General features: G+C 43.5%; 1 protein-coding gene across 1 annotated transcript in view; it reads right to left on the bottom strand.

Moving 5' to 3' along the window:
- Positions 1–15,345, bottom strand: part of adamts17 (ADAM metallopeptidase with thrombospondin type 1 motif, 17) — a 143,547-nt gene that overhangs the window by 116,526 nt on the left and 11,676 nt on the right. The window contains exon 3 of the mRNA XM_041787855.1: positions 9,594–9,765. Coding sequence (XP_041643789.1) covers positions 9,594–9,765 — 172 coding nt within the window. The remainder of the gene's footprint in view (positions 1–9,593; positions 9,766–15,345) is intronic.

The raw sequence follows: 15,345 nt of genomic DNA, 5'->3' as shown, positions 1-15,345 counted from the left end.
CCATTTTTATGAGACATTTAAACATATCATAACATTAGAGTATTGTTGTCTAATTTACTGAGGTTACCTGAACGCATCACAGTCTCCATCCTCCAGCTCAAAAAGTTTGCTAATTAACTTCAATTCTGCCGATTCCACCATTGGATTCATACTTTTAACAAACAAGACTCCGACAAAGTTTAGGAGACTTTTCAGCTTTTATGAAGATGGAATGTTCATGAAGCTGGGGACGTTGGGAGTCATGTATGAGTCATGTATGATAGAGACTATGGTCATGTATGATGGAGACTACAGTCATGTATGCTAGAGACTACGGTCATGTATGATGAAGACTACGGTCATGTATGATGAAGACTACGGTCATGTATGATGGAGACTACGGTCATGTATGATGGAGACTATGGTCATGTATGATAGAGACTACGGTCATGTATGATGAAGACTACGGTCATGTATGATGGAGACTACGGTCATGTATGATGGAGACTATGGTCATGTATGATAGAGACTATGGTCATGTATGATGGAGACTACAGTCATGTATGCTAGAGACTACGGTCATGTATGATGAAGACTACGGTCATGTATGATGGAGACTACAGTCATGTATGCTAGAGACTACGGTCATGTATGATGGAGACTATGGTCATGTATGATGAAGACTACGGTCATGTATGATGAAGACTACGGTCATGTATGATGAAGAATACGGTCATGTATGATGGAGACTACGGTCATGTATGCTAGAGACTACGGTCATGTATGATGAAGACTACGGTCGTGTATGATGGAGACTACAGTCATGTATGATGGAGACTACGGTCATGTATGATGAAGACTACGGTCGTGTATGATGGAGACTACGGTCATGTATGATGGAGACTACAGTCATGTATGATGGAGACTATGGTCATGTATGATGAAGACTACGGTCATGTATGATGGAGACTACGGTCATGTATGATGGAGACTACGGTCATGTATGATGAAGACTACGGTCATGTATGATGGAGACTACGGTCATGTATGATGAAGACTACGGTCATGTATGATGGAGACTACGGTCATGTATGATGAAGACTACGGTCATGTATGATGGAGACTATGGTCATGTATGATGAAGACTACGGTCATGTATGATGGAGACTACGGTCATGTATGATGGAGACTACGGTCATGTATGATGAAGACTACGGTCATGTATGATGGAGACTATGGTCATGTATGATGGAGACTACGGTCATGTATGATGGAGACTACGGTCATGTATGATGGAGACTACAGTCATGTATGATGGAGACTACGGTCATGTATGATGAAGACTACGGTCATGTATGATGGAGACTATGGTCATGTATGATGAAGACTACGGTCGTGTATGATGAAGACTACGGTCATGTATGATGGAGACTATGGTCATGTATGATGAAGACTACGGTCATGTATGATGGAGACTACAGTCATGTATGATGGAGACTATGGTCATGTATGATGGAGACTACGGTCATGTATGCTAGAGACTACGGTCATGTATGATGGAGACTATGGTCATGTATGATGGAGACTACGGTCATGTATGATGGAGACTACAGTCATGTATGATGGAGACTACGGTCATGTATGATGGAGACTACGGTCATGTATGATGGAGACTACAGTCATGTATGGTGAAGGACACGGTCATGTATGATGAAGGATACAGTCATGTATGATGGAGACTACGGTCATGTATGATGGAGACTACGGTCATGTATGATGGAGACTACAGTCATGTATGATGAAGGATACAGTCATGTATGATGGAGACTACGGTCATGTATGATGGAGACTACAGTCATGTATGATGGAGACTATGGTCATGTATGATGGAGACTACGGTCATGTATGATGGAGACTACGGTCATGTATGATGAAGGATGATCTACAGTTAGTTAAAATAGCGTGTTAAATATGGCGGCTGCTGCTGACTGGACTTGTAAACACTGCATCAGTAAAAAATCAGCTGAGATCATTCAGGATGTTTCTGGGGTTTTCTATGGTCCATAGTGGAATGACAGTGAGGTTGTTTCTTCATGTGAGTCCAGACTACAGAGAGGGTGCGTTTACCAACTCAGAACTTTTCTTTCCAGACCTGAGCTGTCAAAGTAAAAATGTCGGAACTACATGAGTAGGAACATCTTGGATCTCCTCACTAAAAGGACTGCTGTGATGTGTCTGACTGGCTGAAACCGGATCTCCTCAGTAGCAGAGCTACGCTCCACACTTGAGGAAGCAGACGCCTGGGCTCCACGGCTGCCTTCACTTCCTCTGGTCTTTCCTGTAGACCCGGTGACGGTCTCAGGTTCCATTCATGAAGCAAGAATTTCATTACTGGAGGCAGTACAGGACGGACAGCTCAATAAGAGCCTGAATTAAAGTCTCCACGTTTGTTGGTCTGGAACAGAATGCTCTTAACCAACCAGGACCAAGGCTGAAACCCAGCCAAAGTCCTGACATCTCTAACTGACATCAGAGACGACTGAGGTCCATCTAAACGGCCTCGTCCCCACCTCTAGGATGATAAAGCCGTTCAGATTTAATCAGAGAGGATGCAGCTTGGACCTGAGACGAAAAAACATCACAGCATTCTTGGTTTTACACCTCGTCTTACTAGAATAAAGGAGAAGCCCCTGATCTTGGCCGTACGTGCATCACACCACTGAAACACTAGCTGTGGACCCAGGATGTCTGAGGGATGGGGGGGAGGAGGAAAAACGACCTGCTGTAGTCAGGCATAAAACGACAGAAGAAGCAGGAAGAAGCTCTTCACACACTTTTCCAAAAGTTGCCAACTATAGTCTAAGACAGGGTTCATCAAGTCCATCTGCACCAGGGCCAGATTTAGTCTCAGCAGAAACTCTGGGGGCCAGACTTTCAAATACACTAAATGAACACTTTGGTCTGATAAATATTACTGCAGTAGTTTTTGTATTCTCCTTTAAACTGGAGGACATTCTAGTCACCAGCAGTCAGATCTATCCCTGTTATCTAGAATGCAGCAGGCCTGACACAGGATTGGACCCCTGAAAATGACAGAGAATGGGCCCTCTCTAATCGTCATTTAGCACCAATATTAACCCATTTGGACACTTTTAACCCCTTTATGATACTTTTTGCCTCTTTAACACAATTTTTGCATGACTTCAACCCCCTTTAAACCATGTTTCCTGCATGTTTTATCCCCTTTGTGCCTCTCTTTTATCCATTTTTGCCACTTTTTAACCCCTTTTATTACATTTTTTCAACAATTTTTGCAACTTTAAACCATTTTTTCCTACTTTTAATACTTTGTTGATACTTTTACCCTTTTTGTCTCATTAACCAAATTTTTGCGTGATTTTCACCCCCTTTAAACCATTGATCTGCATGTTTTATCCCCTTTATGCTACTCTATTATCAATTTTTGCCACTTTTTTACGCCTTTTCTTTACTTCTTGCACTTTTTTATTTGCAACCAATGCTTGATACCTTTTGCCCCTTTTTTCCCTTGTTACCATTTTTTGCCACATTTTAACCTCTTTTCACAACTTTTTTTCTGCCAATTTTTGCAGCACTTCTGCCAACCTTAACCATTTTTTAAATATCGACTAATTTTGACAGTAAATTTCAGTAAAAACAGATCAAATGTTCAGTCTTTCTAAAACTATTTCAATGTTAAATGTTTGTGGGATGGATTTAACAGCTGCAGACATTTAAAGCAAAAGGATACTCTTAAAATCTTCTTTTCCTCCTTCTCTGAATTTCATGATCTTTCAGGGCCGGACAGGAAGCTTTGGGGGGCCTGATGTGGCCCCCGGGCCGCTAGTTGATGACGTGTGGTCTAAGAAAAAGCCCCCAACATCCCCAGCTTCACCAACATCCCACTGACCTTTAAAGCCTTTAGCTGATCAGTAGATCTGTCCATGCGTTAGCCTCTCTGATCAGATCTACATCCTGTTAATGCATTGTGTAAACGGGGTCTAAAATAAAAACAGACGTTCTACCTCATGGATCTTGTTGATCTGCTGGAACCGTTTTACGTGCTTTCAGTCTGATCTGATGTCTAAACGTCTTCAGGAAGGACTGGTTCTGAGAGTACGCAGGAGTCAGGACGTGGAGATCTGCTCATGCCTTCCTCTGATCGTCAGGCTGATTCTTAATGGATATAAAGTCTGCATTCCTCTCCAGAGAGCGTGTGGTTTGAGGGGGAAAGGAAGTTTTGGGTAAAGGGGGACAGAGATGAGAGGAAGACCACAGGATTGAAGATAAATGCACACGTGCATACATTTAATAAAGCCATGGTTGCACCATCTGTGTCTCTGGTCGGCCCCTCCCTCCCTTTAAACACCATGTTGGTCTGGGTCACGGCTGTGAAAGCATACTGAATGTTCCTCAGTGAGGAGAGGTTTATCTCACTGATGGATATTAGACTCGTCTTCACTTACAGCCGTCTGTAAACGTGAAAAGCTCCTCCACTGTAATCTGGCTGGACTCAGAGAGGAGCTGCAGCTCTGCACATTTTTCTTCTTTCCTTCTCTGAGCGTCTGTGTGCATGTCCCAGTTATGAACATATGGAAATAATTTATTTATACAGGTTGTCAGAAGTGCTGGTGGTCTATAGCCAGGCTGGTGTTATATAACTTTGGGGGTGCAGCTCAGCTCTCAAGGTCAGCTGCTCCAGTTAATGACCGAGCACGGAGAGGAGGAGGAGGACATCTGAGAGCGGGCTTTAATCGTCCACATGTTCACAGAACAGACCAATCAGACGGCACGGTCACTGTCTCTGCAGCTGGCCTGATATCGGCCTGCAGGAAGATTCAGATGTGGATCTCTTTACAACTGTAAGTTCAAAGTCAGAGCCTTTAAACGCCACGATTCCCCCGCCCTGCTTTCCTCCACTTCTGCTCTCTGACTCTGTGATGGAGGAGTTTTAGGGTCTTCATGTACAGATGCAGGCTCAGTATTAGGAATGATATGTAGAGTTTCTAAAGCCAGAGATCCTTCATGTTTGTTGAAGCAGGGCGTCTGTTCAGAGTGGCTGCCATGATGGAGCCGCTGTGACAGACATGTTTAGCATTATGTCTAAGACTGTTGCAGAAGAAAGCATGCCCTTCTAGCTGCTGTTCCGTAGCTTATTCATGTTTTAGCTGCTGACAGTGATAGACCACGGTTATTCTCCAACATCAGCCCAATCACTACAGCTCCCCATGACACAAGGAGCTCTGCTCTAAAGATTCTCCCTGGGCAAGTCAGCAGCAAGCTTTGAATTTCCAGGAAGTATAATTGCTAGAAACCTCCAAATGGGTGGATACATTTATGACAATGTGGACTGAACACAATAAAATTAGTTCAAGAGCAATAATCTATAGCGGCTAGGGTGGAGGAGGTGGAGCTTTAGTCTATAAGGAGGAGGCTGGGGTGGAGGAGGTGGAGCTTTAGTCTATAAAGGAGGAGGCTAGGGTGGAGGAGGTGAAGCTTTAGTCTATAAGGAGGAGGCTGGGGTGGAGGAGGTGGAGCTTTAGTCTATAAGGAGGAGGCTGGGGTGGAGGAGGTGGAGCTTTAGTCTATAAGGAGGAGGCTGGGGTGGAGGAGGTGAAGCTTTAGTCTATAAGGAGGAGGCTGGGGTGGAGGAGGTGGAGCTTTAGTCTATAAGGAGGAGGCTGGGGTGGAGGAGGTGAAGCTTTAGTCTATAAGGAGGAGGCTGGGGTGGAGGAGGTGAAGCTTTAGTCTATAAGGAGGAGGCTGGGGTGGAGGAGGTGGAGCTTTAGTCTATAAGGAGGAGGCTGGGGTGGAGGAGGTGAAGCTTTAGTCTATAAGGAGGAGGCTGGGGTGGAGGAGGTGAAGCTTTAGTCTATAAGGAGGAGGCTGGGGTGGAGGAGGTGGAGCTTTATATTGTAAGCAGTGAATGACACCTGGGCATAGATGAGCATTTGTGTTGGGACTGTTATGACTGATGATTATGATGATGATGATATAAAGTGTAAATCAGAGCGGTCCAAAGACTCAGCCCTGAGGAACTCCACTTCTAGCCTCAGGATATTCAGAGGGACAGGTTGCTCTGACAATCCCGTCTCTGAAAATGAAATGATCAGAAGAACTGAAGGCTTTAGAGGGATCAGGACTCCCGTGGGTCTAGGTGGAGCTTGTTCATCTGTCTCCACCTGTCAGAACAGTCATTTTGTCCATTCGGGCTGCCGTAGTAGCAGCTCTGTTTGAGAGCACAGGAGAAGAAATTTCATCTTGTGTTTGAGGTGTAGAATGATCAGAGGTGGAAAGTAACTCCACATGCAGCAGATCTGAGCGAGCTCGTGTTCATTAAAGTTCCTTTGGGTGAAGAATCAAACTTCATTACATTGTCTTAAGCATCGGGTCTGAGTTTAAAATAATCATTTACAATTAAAACAGGAAGTCAAAGCTTCCTGTCAGCGGCGTTACACTGGTCTATAGTTTGGTTTATATTAAAGACGGCCATCAGAAGAACAGAGAGAATCTGATTCGTCTCTCCATCCAAACAGCTGCTGGACTTTAAGTCCTCAAAGATACGACCTCGATGGAGATCCAGATCCTTCTGTTCTCAGTAAGTGTTAAAGATTTCACTGTAAACCCCCCAGGTATCAAAACTAGATCCTGAGGACTCTAAGCTTCAGTAAGCTAATAGAGCAGAACTTTGACTTTACTAAATATTAAAGTACCTGTATTTGTACCGGAGTCTCCCGCTGAGATAACCCTGCTCTCATCATGATTCTCCACTCTGGTTCAAGCACCTGGCCTGGCAGCAGACGGCGAGGAGTTTGCCCGTTGACATGCTGCCGGTGTTTGATAGAGGCGTTAATCGAGGCGTGTCACATGACGCTCTCACTGGATCCCACAAATCCAACCACAGTCATCCAGGATCTACATAAACCACTTCACTGTGATTAAAGACGATAACGGTCAGAATGGCACTGAACTCCACACCAACCTAAAGCTCTGCTATGGTCACCAATGACTGTTTTTGTGGTCCAGTCTGACAGCTTTACAGCTGTTACTGGGGTTAAACAGCTGTAATTTACTGCAGGCTGACATTAAAACCTCAGCCTGACAAAAACAACAACATGGTTGTAGAGATCTTTCCCTTAAAGCCTGTTTCACCACTGAAGAAATATCCTCTCTCTAAAATAGAGAGAGGGGCCACTGTGTTAAAAACAGGCATGATTCTGTAGTGAAATCACTGCATGGGCTCAGGAACATCCCAGAAATCATCGTCTGTCAACACAGTTGGCCGTGCCATCCACCAATGACAGTTAAAGCTGATCATGGAGAGAAGAAGCCAGATGTGACCAGGATCCAGAAACACCGTGGTCCGTCTTCTCTGGACCAAAGCTCATTTAACATGGACTGAGGAAACATGGAAAACTGTTCTGTGGTCAGAGGAAAGATGGAAAACTGTTCTGTGGTCAGAGGAAAGATAGAAAACTGTTCTGTGGTCAGAGGAAAGATGGAAAACTGTTCTGTGGTCAGAGGAAAGATGGAAAACTGTTCTGTGGTCAGAGGAAAGATGGAAAACTGTTCTGTGGTCAGAGGAAACATGGAAAACTGTTCTGTGGTCAGAGGAAAGATGGAAAACTGTTCTGTGGTCAGAGGAAACATGGAAAACTGTTCTGTGGTCAGAGGAAAGATGGAAAACTGTTCTGTGGTCAGATGAACCAACGTTGGAAATGTTCTTTAGAAATCAGTGACCCAGGGCTAATGTTTTTAATGTTATGGTAAAATCTCTCAGTTTAACATCTGGTGTTTCATTCGATTGTGAATATGACATGGGTTTATAGGATCTGTCAACTATTGACAATATATTCCAAATATATTTTTCTTTTTTTAATTCTGTACATATTATTATATTATTGATGTCAAATATCCCTTCAGAAAGTGCCGTTAAGAGTTACTTCTTTCCAGAACAAAACTAAAAAATCCAGCTCATAGAAGCAACAGATCAGATCGATTTTATGGCACAGAATCACCGGCCAACACCATGTTCAATGACCAGCATTGTGTGTTTTAAACGTGTATCTTGTTAATCAGTGCTGATAATGAGCCTGTGGAGTATGGACTCCATCATAAAAACACAGATAGACCAACAATCGTCCCCTCATGTTGACTGTCCTTGGATGGAAACCTTTAGCTTACTGCTGTCTACTATTTGGCAAAAGTGTAGGGGAAGAGGGCCCAACACCCCCAGCTTCAACAACATTCTGTTCTCACCTCTTATGATGTCATTATTTAAAGATTATAAACACTCCTGGTTAAAGAGAAACCCACCCATCAGTCAGAGTCTCTAGAAGCTCATGAAGGCCGTGAGGCAGGAGAGGTGTGGTTATTCAGAATTGATCACAAACATTCCTCCTGAGGTTTAACGTAAAAATGAAACTGAAATGACCGTCACTGCTGCACCGTCGAGGCATTTGAGAGATTATCTGAGGTTTCTGAGGTGAGACATGTTCTGCCAAACCTCTGCTGTAATTTAGAAATTAACATATTTTTAGTCACAGAGATTTGATCAGAACATGTCCGGTACTGTCTGAGCAGGGAAACAGACTCCCGGTGTCTTATATCAGGACTGAAGATGGTCCATGAAGATCTAGATTCCGATCTAAAGCTTGGCCATATAACCAAAGGTTGATACCAGTCTTTAAGCAGCAAAAGTCCAGGATCCCTGCATGACAGACTAAAACGGACCACATATCCAAACACACCCTGGACCCCCTTCTCTCCTAAATCAGGCGTCTGATTCAGCACTCATCTGTAGCGTTAGATCTCTGGTTCTCAGGATCCACCAATGAGACTTCGGAGAGAAACTGCAGTCCAGATTTCTATATTTTCCACCGGTCAGGTTAACTTAGTGAGAAACAGAACAACAGACCTCAGACTATGCTAACATGACCAAACAAAGAGATGGGACAAACACACGAATGTTTTTAAGAGTTTCAAAGAATTTTGGTGCACATCTGCAACTCACTGAAATGGGCTGTGACCCACTTTTGGGTCCTGACCCACCTGTTGAGAACCACTGTTTCAGAACATAGAGATGTTTCTATGGGTTCTTAATTCTTACAGTAACAGAATCGGAGGGTTTTAGTCCCTCCGGTTGAGTCGTGTTAGACTGTAATGGCCATTTCATAATAAAATCCCAGAGCTACATAATAAGTGGGGACTTCAGGAAGAGCACGTTTATCTTTGAGTGAAGATTTAGCGGAGATATAATCAACATCTAGTGAACAGGGCTGCAGACAGACTTGACATTAACGTCATGCACACAGAGGCATCATAGCAGTCCCTCCATGGGTTTGACCGTTCGCTCTGCGTGTCCTCAAATAGCAACAAACATGGCAATGAGATGCAGAATGCACGAGACTGGGAGAGACAGTGAGAAGACAGAGGGGATGTGAGAGTGAACACAGCGTTTACAGACAGGCTGATGAGCTAAGTCCACGTGGAACTGTCCCTGCACAGAGACCAACGGTCAGAAAAGATGGGACGGATGGATCCTGTTCTCAAAGTTTAAACCTGAGGGAACAATGAAATTAAGATGGGGTTCTGACCTTGGATAGTCCCACAGTAGTTCGGCTGCTCGTCCTCTGAGGCGTCGCCGGTCTCTGCAGAGCGTCGCTGTCGCTGCAGTCGGTGTTTCAGTCCAGAGAAGGACTGTGACTGGTCGTATTCACCCAGCGGTTCGATGAACAGGCTCTCCTCTCCGATCTGGATCAATCCAGTCTGTGCACACATAAAAGATGAAACTGTGATAATGGTTTATGTGGATCTGGCTCTGGGCTGCAGCTATGCCTGGGGTCAAAAAGACAGACTACCATTCACCATTGATTTAACAGAGAAAGCTAGAGCTACTCAAAATCATTCAGAAGATGCATAATCTATCCTGATCTGATCTAATCTTATCTAATCTTATCTTATCTTATCTTATCTAATCTAATCTAATCTATTACACCTGCCCCAACTGGGACTGACTTTAATCTCAGCATGCTGACTTTAATCTTAAATGCATGCTGACTTTGATCTCAGTGCATGCTGACTTTAATCTCAGTATGCTGACTTTTATCTCAGTGCATGCTGACTTTAATCTCAGTATGCTGACTTTAATCTCAGTGCATGCTGACTTTAATCTTCATGCATGCTGACTTTAATCTCAGTGTATGCTGACTTTAATCTCAGTGCATGCTGACTTTAATCTTCATGCATGCTGATTTTAATCTCAGTGTATGCTGACTTTGATCTCAGTGCATGCTGACTTTAATCTCAGTATGCTGACTTTAATCTCAGTGCATGCTGACTTTAATCTTCATGCATGCTGACTTTAATCTCAGTGTATGCTGACTTTAATCTCAGTGCATGCTGACTTTAATCTCAGTATGCTGACTTTAATCTCAGTGCATGCTGACTTTAATCTTCATGCATGCTGACTTTAATCTCAGTGCATGCTGACTTTAATCTCAGTGCATGCTGACTTTAATCTCAGTGCATGCTGACCTTAATCTTCATGCATGCTGACTTTAATCTCAGTATGCTTACTTTAATCTCAGTGCATCCTAGCATTTTGACCTCGTTCCTCACCTGCTCCACTGCCTATTTGGAGGGAAAAATTCCCCAACATCCCCAGCTTCACCAACATTGTCACTGGTCATCTTTTAAGCCTTCAATAGGATTTAGAACGATGATGTCATCCTAAAAGTCTAAAAACATTCCTGCCTTTTGCAGGCCAATCTTACCACCAGCCTGGATTTACGATCTCAATAGTACATCAGGGTCCTTTTAAAGCATGGTTATGACAACAGGAGGGAGAAAAGCTGTTAAAGAGGCACAGCTAGCCACTTAGCTGGTGGCTAACTGTCATTCACTCTGATCAGCATGTAGAGATACTGGTCCAAGGTCAGATACCGGTCCACAGTCAGATACCGGTCCACAGTCAGATACCGGTCCACTGTCAGATATCGGTCCACTGTCAGATACCGGTCCACTGTCAGATACCGGTCCACTGTCAGATACCGGTCCACTGTCAGATACCGGTCCACTGTCAGATACCGGTCAACTGTCAGAGCCTCAGAGAGGATGAATGGACTGTAGTTAGAATCAGAGGGACAGAGAGCTCTGGTATCAGGTCTTCATTGTTAAACCAGAGTCTAGATGCAGTCACCTGGTATCAGAATGACCAGATGATTAATGGGAGTTGTAAACAGGACCTCGGTGACCTCTCCTCCTGCAGCAGCAGCAGAGCTAACAGAGAGCACAAACACAGCCCAGACAGCAGACACAGAGCTGCTGTGACGACAGTTGTGTGGCATGTCAGAAATAGAGCCGGGACTCATCCTGATAGCAGCTGAGCTAAAGAGCTAACTAATGCTGTTAGCCTGAATGAGGATGACTGGAGGAAGAACTCAAAGACCCAGAGACCAGCAGAGATCCAAACATGATGCACGTGAGTGAAATTGCTTGTATGGTACTGCTAACTGTGAAGCAAACTGCCCCTCAGGGAAAAAAAAGATATCCTTGATCCTTGATCCTTAACCCAGAGGAGGGATCTGCTGATGTTAATAATGCCAGGTAGACAAGTTTACCTGCAATGTTTCATCACTGATACAGAAAAGTGTTCAATAACAGCTGTCTGAGACTGTTGTTACCTCAGTATCAGACAGTTAATATCATTTAATTATTGAAAATAAAAATGTTCTAAATTTTCTGTTATAACTGATCATTTCCAATGGATAATCATGTGATCAATAATCAAACCTCTCCTAGTGGTTCTTTTCTCTCACCATCAGGCCTGACAGTCTTGATTTCTAACTCATCATCAGACCAGTATAAGGGGAAGGTCCAAAGTCCAGAACACAGCATTACTGTGGCTGCATGCCATATATATCACACAGTCCACCTAGAGTCCTGAGCCCGCCTCAGACAGGAGGAGAAACAACAACCTGGAGTTCTGTTTCCTGTTCCAGTCAGCTGACAGTTACACCTAAACAACCTGTCAACCAATCAGGAGAGAGGAAGAGGAAGAGGCCTGAGCAACTGCAGCAGGGTCAGACTCCAGCTGGGACTGTCAAAGGAAGAAACAGAGAAACAGAAAGGGAGGGAAAGAAAGGGAGAGACAGAAAAAGAGGGATAGAAAGGGAGAAATAGAAAGAGAGGGACAGAAATGGAGACACAGAAAGAGAGAGACATAAATGAGAGAAAGAAAGAGAGGGACAGAAAGAGATAGAAAGGAAGGGATAGAAAGAGAAAGACAGAAAGAGAGGGATAGAAAGCGAGAGAAGGAAATGGAGAGACAAAAAGAGAGAGACAGAAAGGGAGAGACAGAAGGAGAAGGAGAGAAAGGGAGAGACAGAAAGGAAGAGATAGAAAGACAGAGACATAAATGGAAAGACAGTAAGAGAGGGACAGAAAGTGAGAGACAGAAAGAGAGAGACAGAAAGGGAGAGACACTAAGAGAGGAACAGAAAGAGAGAGACAGAAAGGGAAAGTCAGAAAGAGAGGGAAAGAAAGAGAGAGACAAAAAGTGAGAGACAGAAAGGGAGAGACACAAAGGAAGACGTAAAAATGGAGAGACAGAAAGAGTGGGACAAAAAGGGAGAGACAGAAAGGAAGAGATAGAAAGAGAGAGACAGAAAGAGAGTAAAAGAAAGACTGAGACAGAAAGAGAGAGACAGAAAGACAGAGACAGAAAGGGAGAGACAAAAAGAGAGGCACAGAAAGAGAGAGACAGAAAGGAAAAGATAGAAAGAGAGAGACGAAGGAAATCATAGAAATGATGAGACAGAAAGAGAGGGACAGAAAGAGAGAGACAGTAAGAGAGAGAGAGAGAAAGGGAGAGACAACAGGAAGAGATAGAAAAAGAGACAGAGGAAATCATAGAAATGGAGACACAGAAAGAGAGGGACAGAAAGGGAGAGACACTAAGAGAGGAACAGAAAGGAAGGGATAGACAGGGAGAGACAGAAAGGGAGAGACATGAGGAGAGGGATAGAAATGGAGAGATAGAAAGAGAGGGACAGAAATGGAGAGACAGAAAGAAAGCGACAGAAAGGAAGAGATAGAAAGACAGAGACATAAAGGGAGAGACAAAAAGAGAGGGATAGAAAGGGAGAGACAGAAAGAGAGGGACAGAAATGGAGAGACAGAAAGAGAGAGACATAAATGAAGAGATAGAAAGAAAAGGACAGAAAGAGAGAAACAGAAAGGAAGGGATAGAAAGAGAGAGACAGAAAGAGAGGGATAGAAAGCGAGAGAAGGAAATGGAGAGACAAAAAACGGAGACATAAAGGGAGAAACAGTAAGAGAGGGAGAGAAAGGGAGAGAGAAAGGAAGAGATAGAAAGACAGAGACATAAAGGGAGAGACACTAAGAGAGGGACAGAAAGTGAGAGCCAGAAAGGGGGAGACAGAAAGGGAAAGACAGAAAGAGAGGGACAGAAAGAGAGAAACAGAAAGGAAGAGCTAGAAAAAGCGGGACAGAAAGAGAGAGACAGAAAGAGAGAGACAGAAAGAGAGAGACAGAAAAAGAGAGACAGAAAAAGAGAGATAGAAAGAGAGGAACAGAAATGGAGAGACAGAAAGGGAGGGAGAGAAAGGCAGAGAAACAGAAAGAAAGGGATAGAAATAGAGAGACAAAAAGAGAGGGATAGAAAGCGAGAGACAGAAAGGGAGAGGTAGAAAGAGAGAGACAGAAAGGGACAGACACAAAGGAAGACATAGAAATGGAGACAGAAAGCAAGGGACAGAAAGAGAGAGACAGAAAGGAAGAGATAGAAAAAGAGAGACGGAAAGAGAGGGACAGAAAGGGAGAGGTAGAAATGGAGAGACAGAAAGAGAGGGACAGAACGAGAGCGACAGGAAGAGATAGAAAGAGAGAGACACAAAGGAAATCATAGAAATGGAGAGACAGAAAGAGAGGGACAGAAAGAGATAAACAAAAAGAGAGAGACAGAAAGGGAGAGACAAAAAGGAAGACATAGAAAGGGAGATACAGAAAGAGAGGAACAGAAAGGAAGGAACAGAAAGGAAGGGATAGAATGAGAGAGACAGAAAGAGAGGGATAGAAAGCGAGAGATGGAAATGGAGAGACAAGAGAGAGCCAGAAAGGGAAAGACAAAAAGGAAGACATAGAAATGGACATACAGTAAAAGAGAGACAGAAAGAGAGAAACAGAAAGGAAGAGATAGAAAGAGAGAGACAGAAAGAGAGGGACAGAAATGGAGAGACAGAAAGAGAAAGACATAAAAGGAGAGACAGAAAAGGAGGGACAGAAAGACAGAGACAGAAAGGAAGAGATATAAAGAGAGGGATAGAAAGGGAGAGACAGAAAGGGAGAAACAGAAAGAGAGACAGAAAGGGAGAGATAGAAAGAAAGGGACAGAAAGGAAGAGACAGAAAGAGAGGGACAGAAAGGGAGATTGAAATGGAGAGACAGAAAGAGAGAAAATTGGAAAGAGAGAGACAGAAACAGAGGGACAGTAAGAGCGAGACAAAAAGGAAGAGACAGAAAGGGAGAGATGGAAAGAGAGGGTCAGAAATGGACAGACGGAAACAGAGAGACGAAAAGGGAGATACAGAAAGAGAGGGACAAAAATGGAGAGACAGAAAGAGAGAGATGGAGAGAGGGGGACAGAAATGTACAGATGGAAACGGAGAGACGGAAAGGGAGAGACAGAAAGAGAGAGACAGAAATGCAGTGACAGAAAGGGAGACACAGAAAGAGATGGAGAGAAAGGGAGAAACAGAAAGGGAGGGAGAGAAAGGGAGGGACAGAAAGAGAGACAGAAATGGAGAGACAGAAAGGGAGACACAGAAAGGAAAGTCTGAAACCGAAACATGGAGATGGAAAGATAGAAACTAAAGTTTGGGCATCAGTATGCAAACATGATTAACCTGAGATTGTTGTTGTTTTTTAACGTGCAGCAATTTCAGACAAAAGAGTAGGGGTGATATTATCAGCCTGATATCAGTATGGAGACATATGAACATTCCTGCTAATATTTACTGCAGTATTCCAGCTGTGAATATCAGCACATGTCTACTGTAGATTTGACCATAAAAAGTAATGTTCGAGGAGTTTTGGGTCTGGAATAACAGTCCTTTTCTTTATTATCATTATTTATACTTTTGAAGGAATCACGTCTGTTTCTGTGTTCATGTTTAAACCTTTAAGTTTGTTATAAGGACTGAAGTTTTAAATATCACTTAATTCATGATTATGACATCTGGTTAAATTAATCTGGGAATATCAGATATCGTCAGCATCAGTGTGCACAGGCCTGCAATCAGACTTTCAGAGACCTATTCAGTATTA

The sequence above is a fragment of the Cheilinus undulatus genome, linkage group 1 (assembly GCF_018320785.1).
Source record: "Cheilinus undulatus linkage group 1, ASM1832078v1, whole genome shotgun sequence".
Classification (NCBI taxonomy): domain Eukaryota; kingdom Metazoa; phylum Chordata; class Actinopteri; order Labriformes; family Labridae; genus Cheilinus; species Cheilinus undulatus.
The sequence above is the reverse complement of the archived record's forward strand: the minus strand, read 5'-3'. Positions and strand labels throughout refer to the sequence as shown.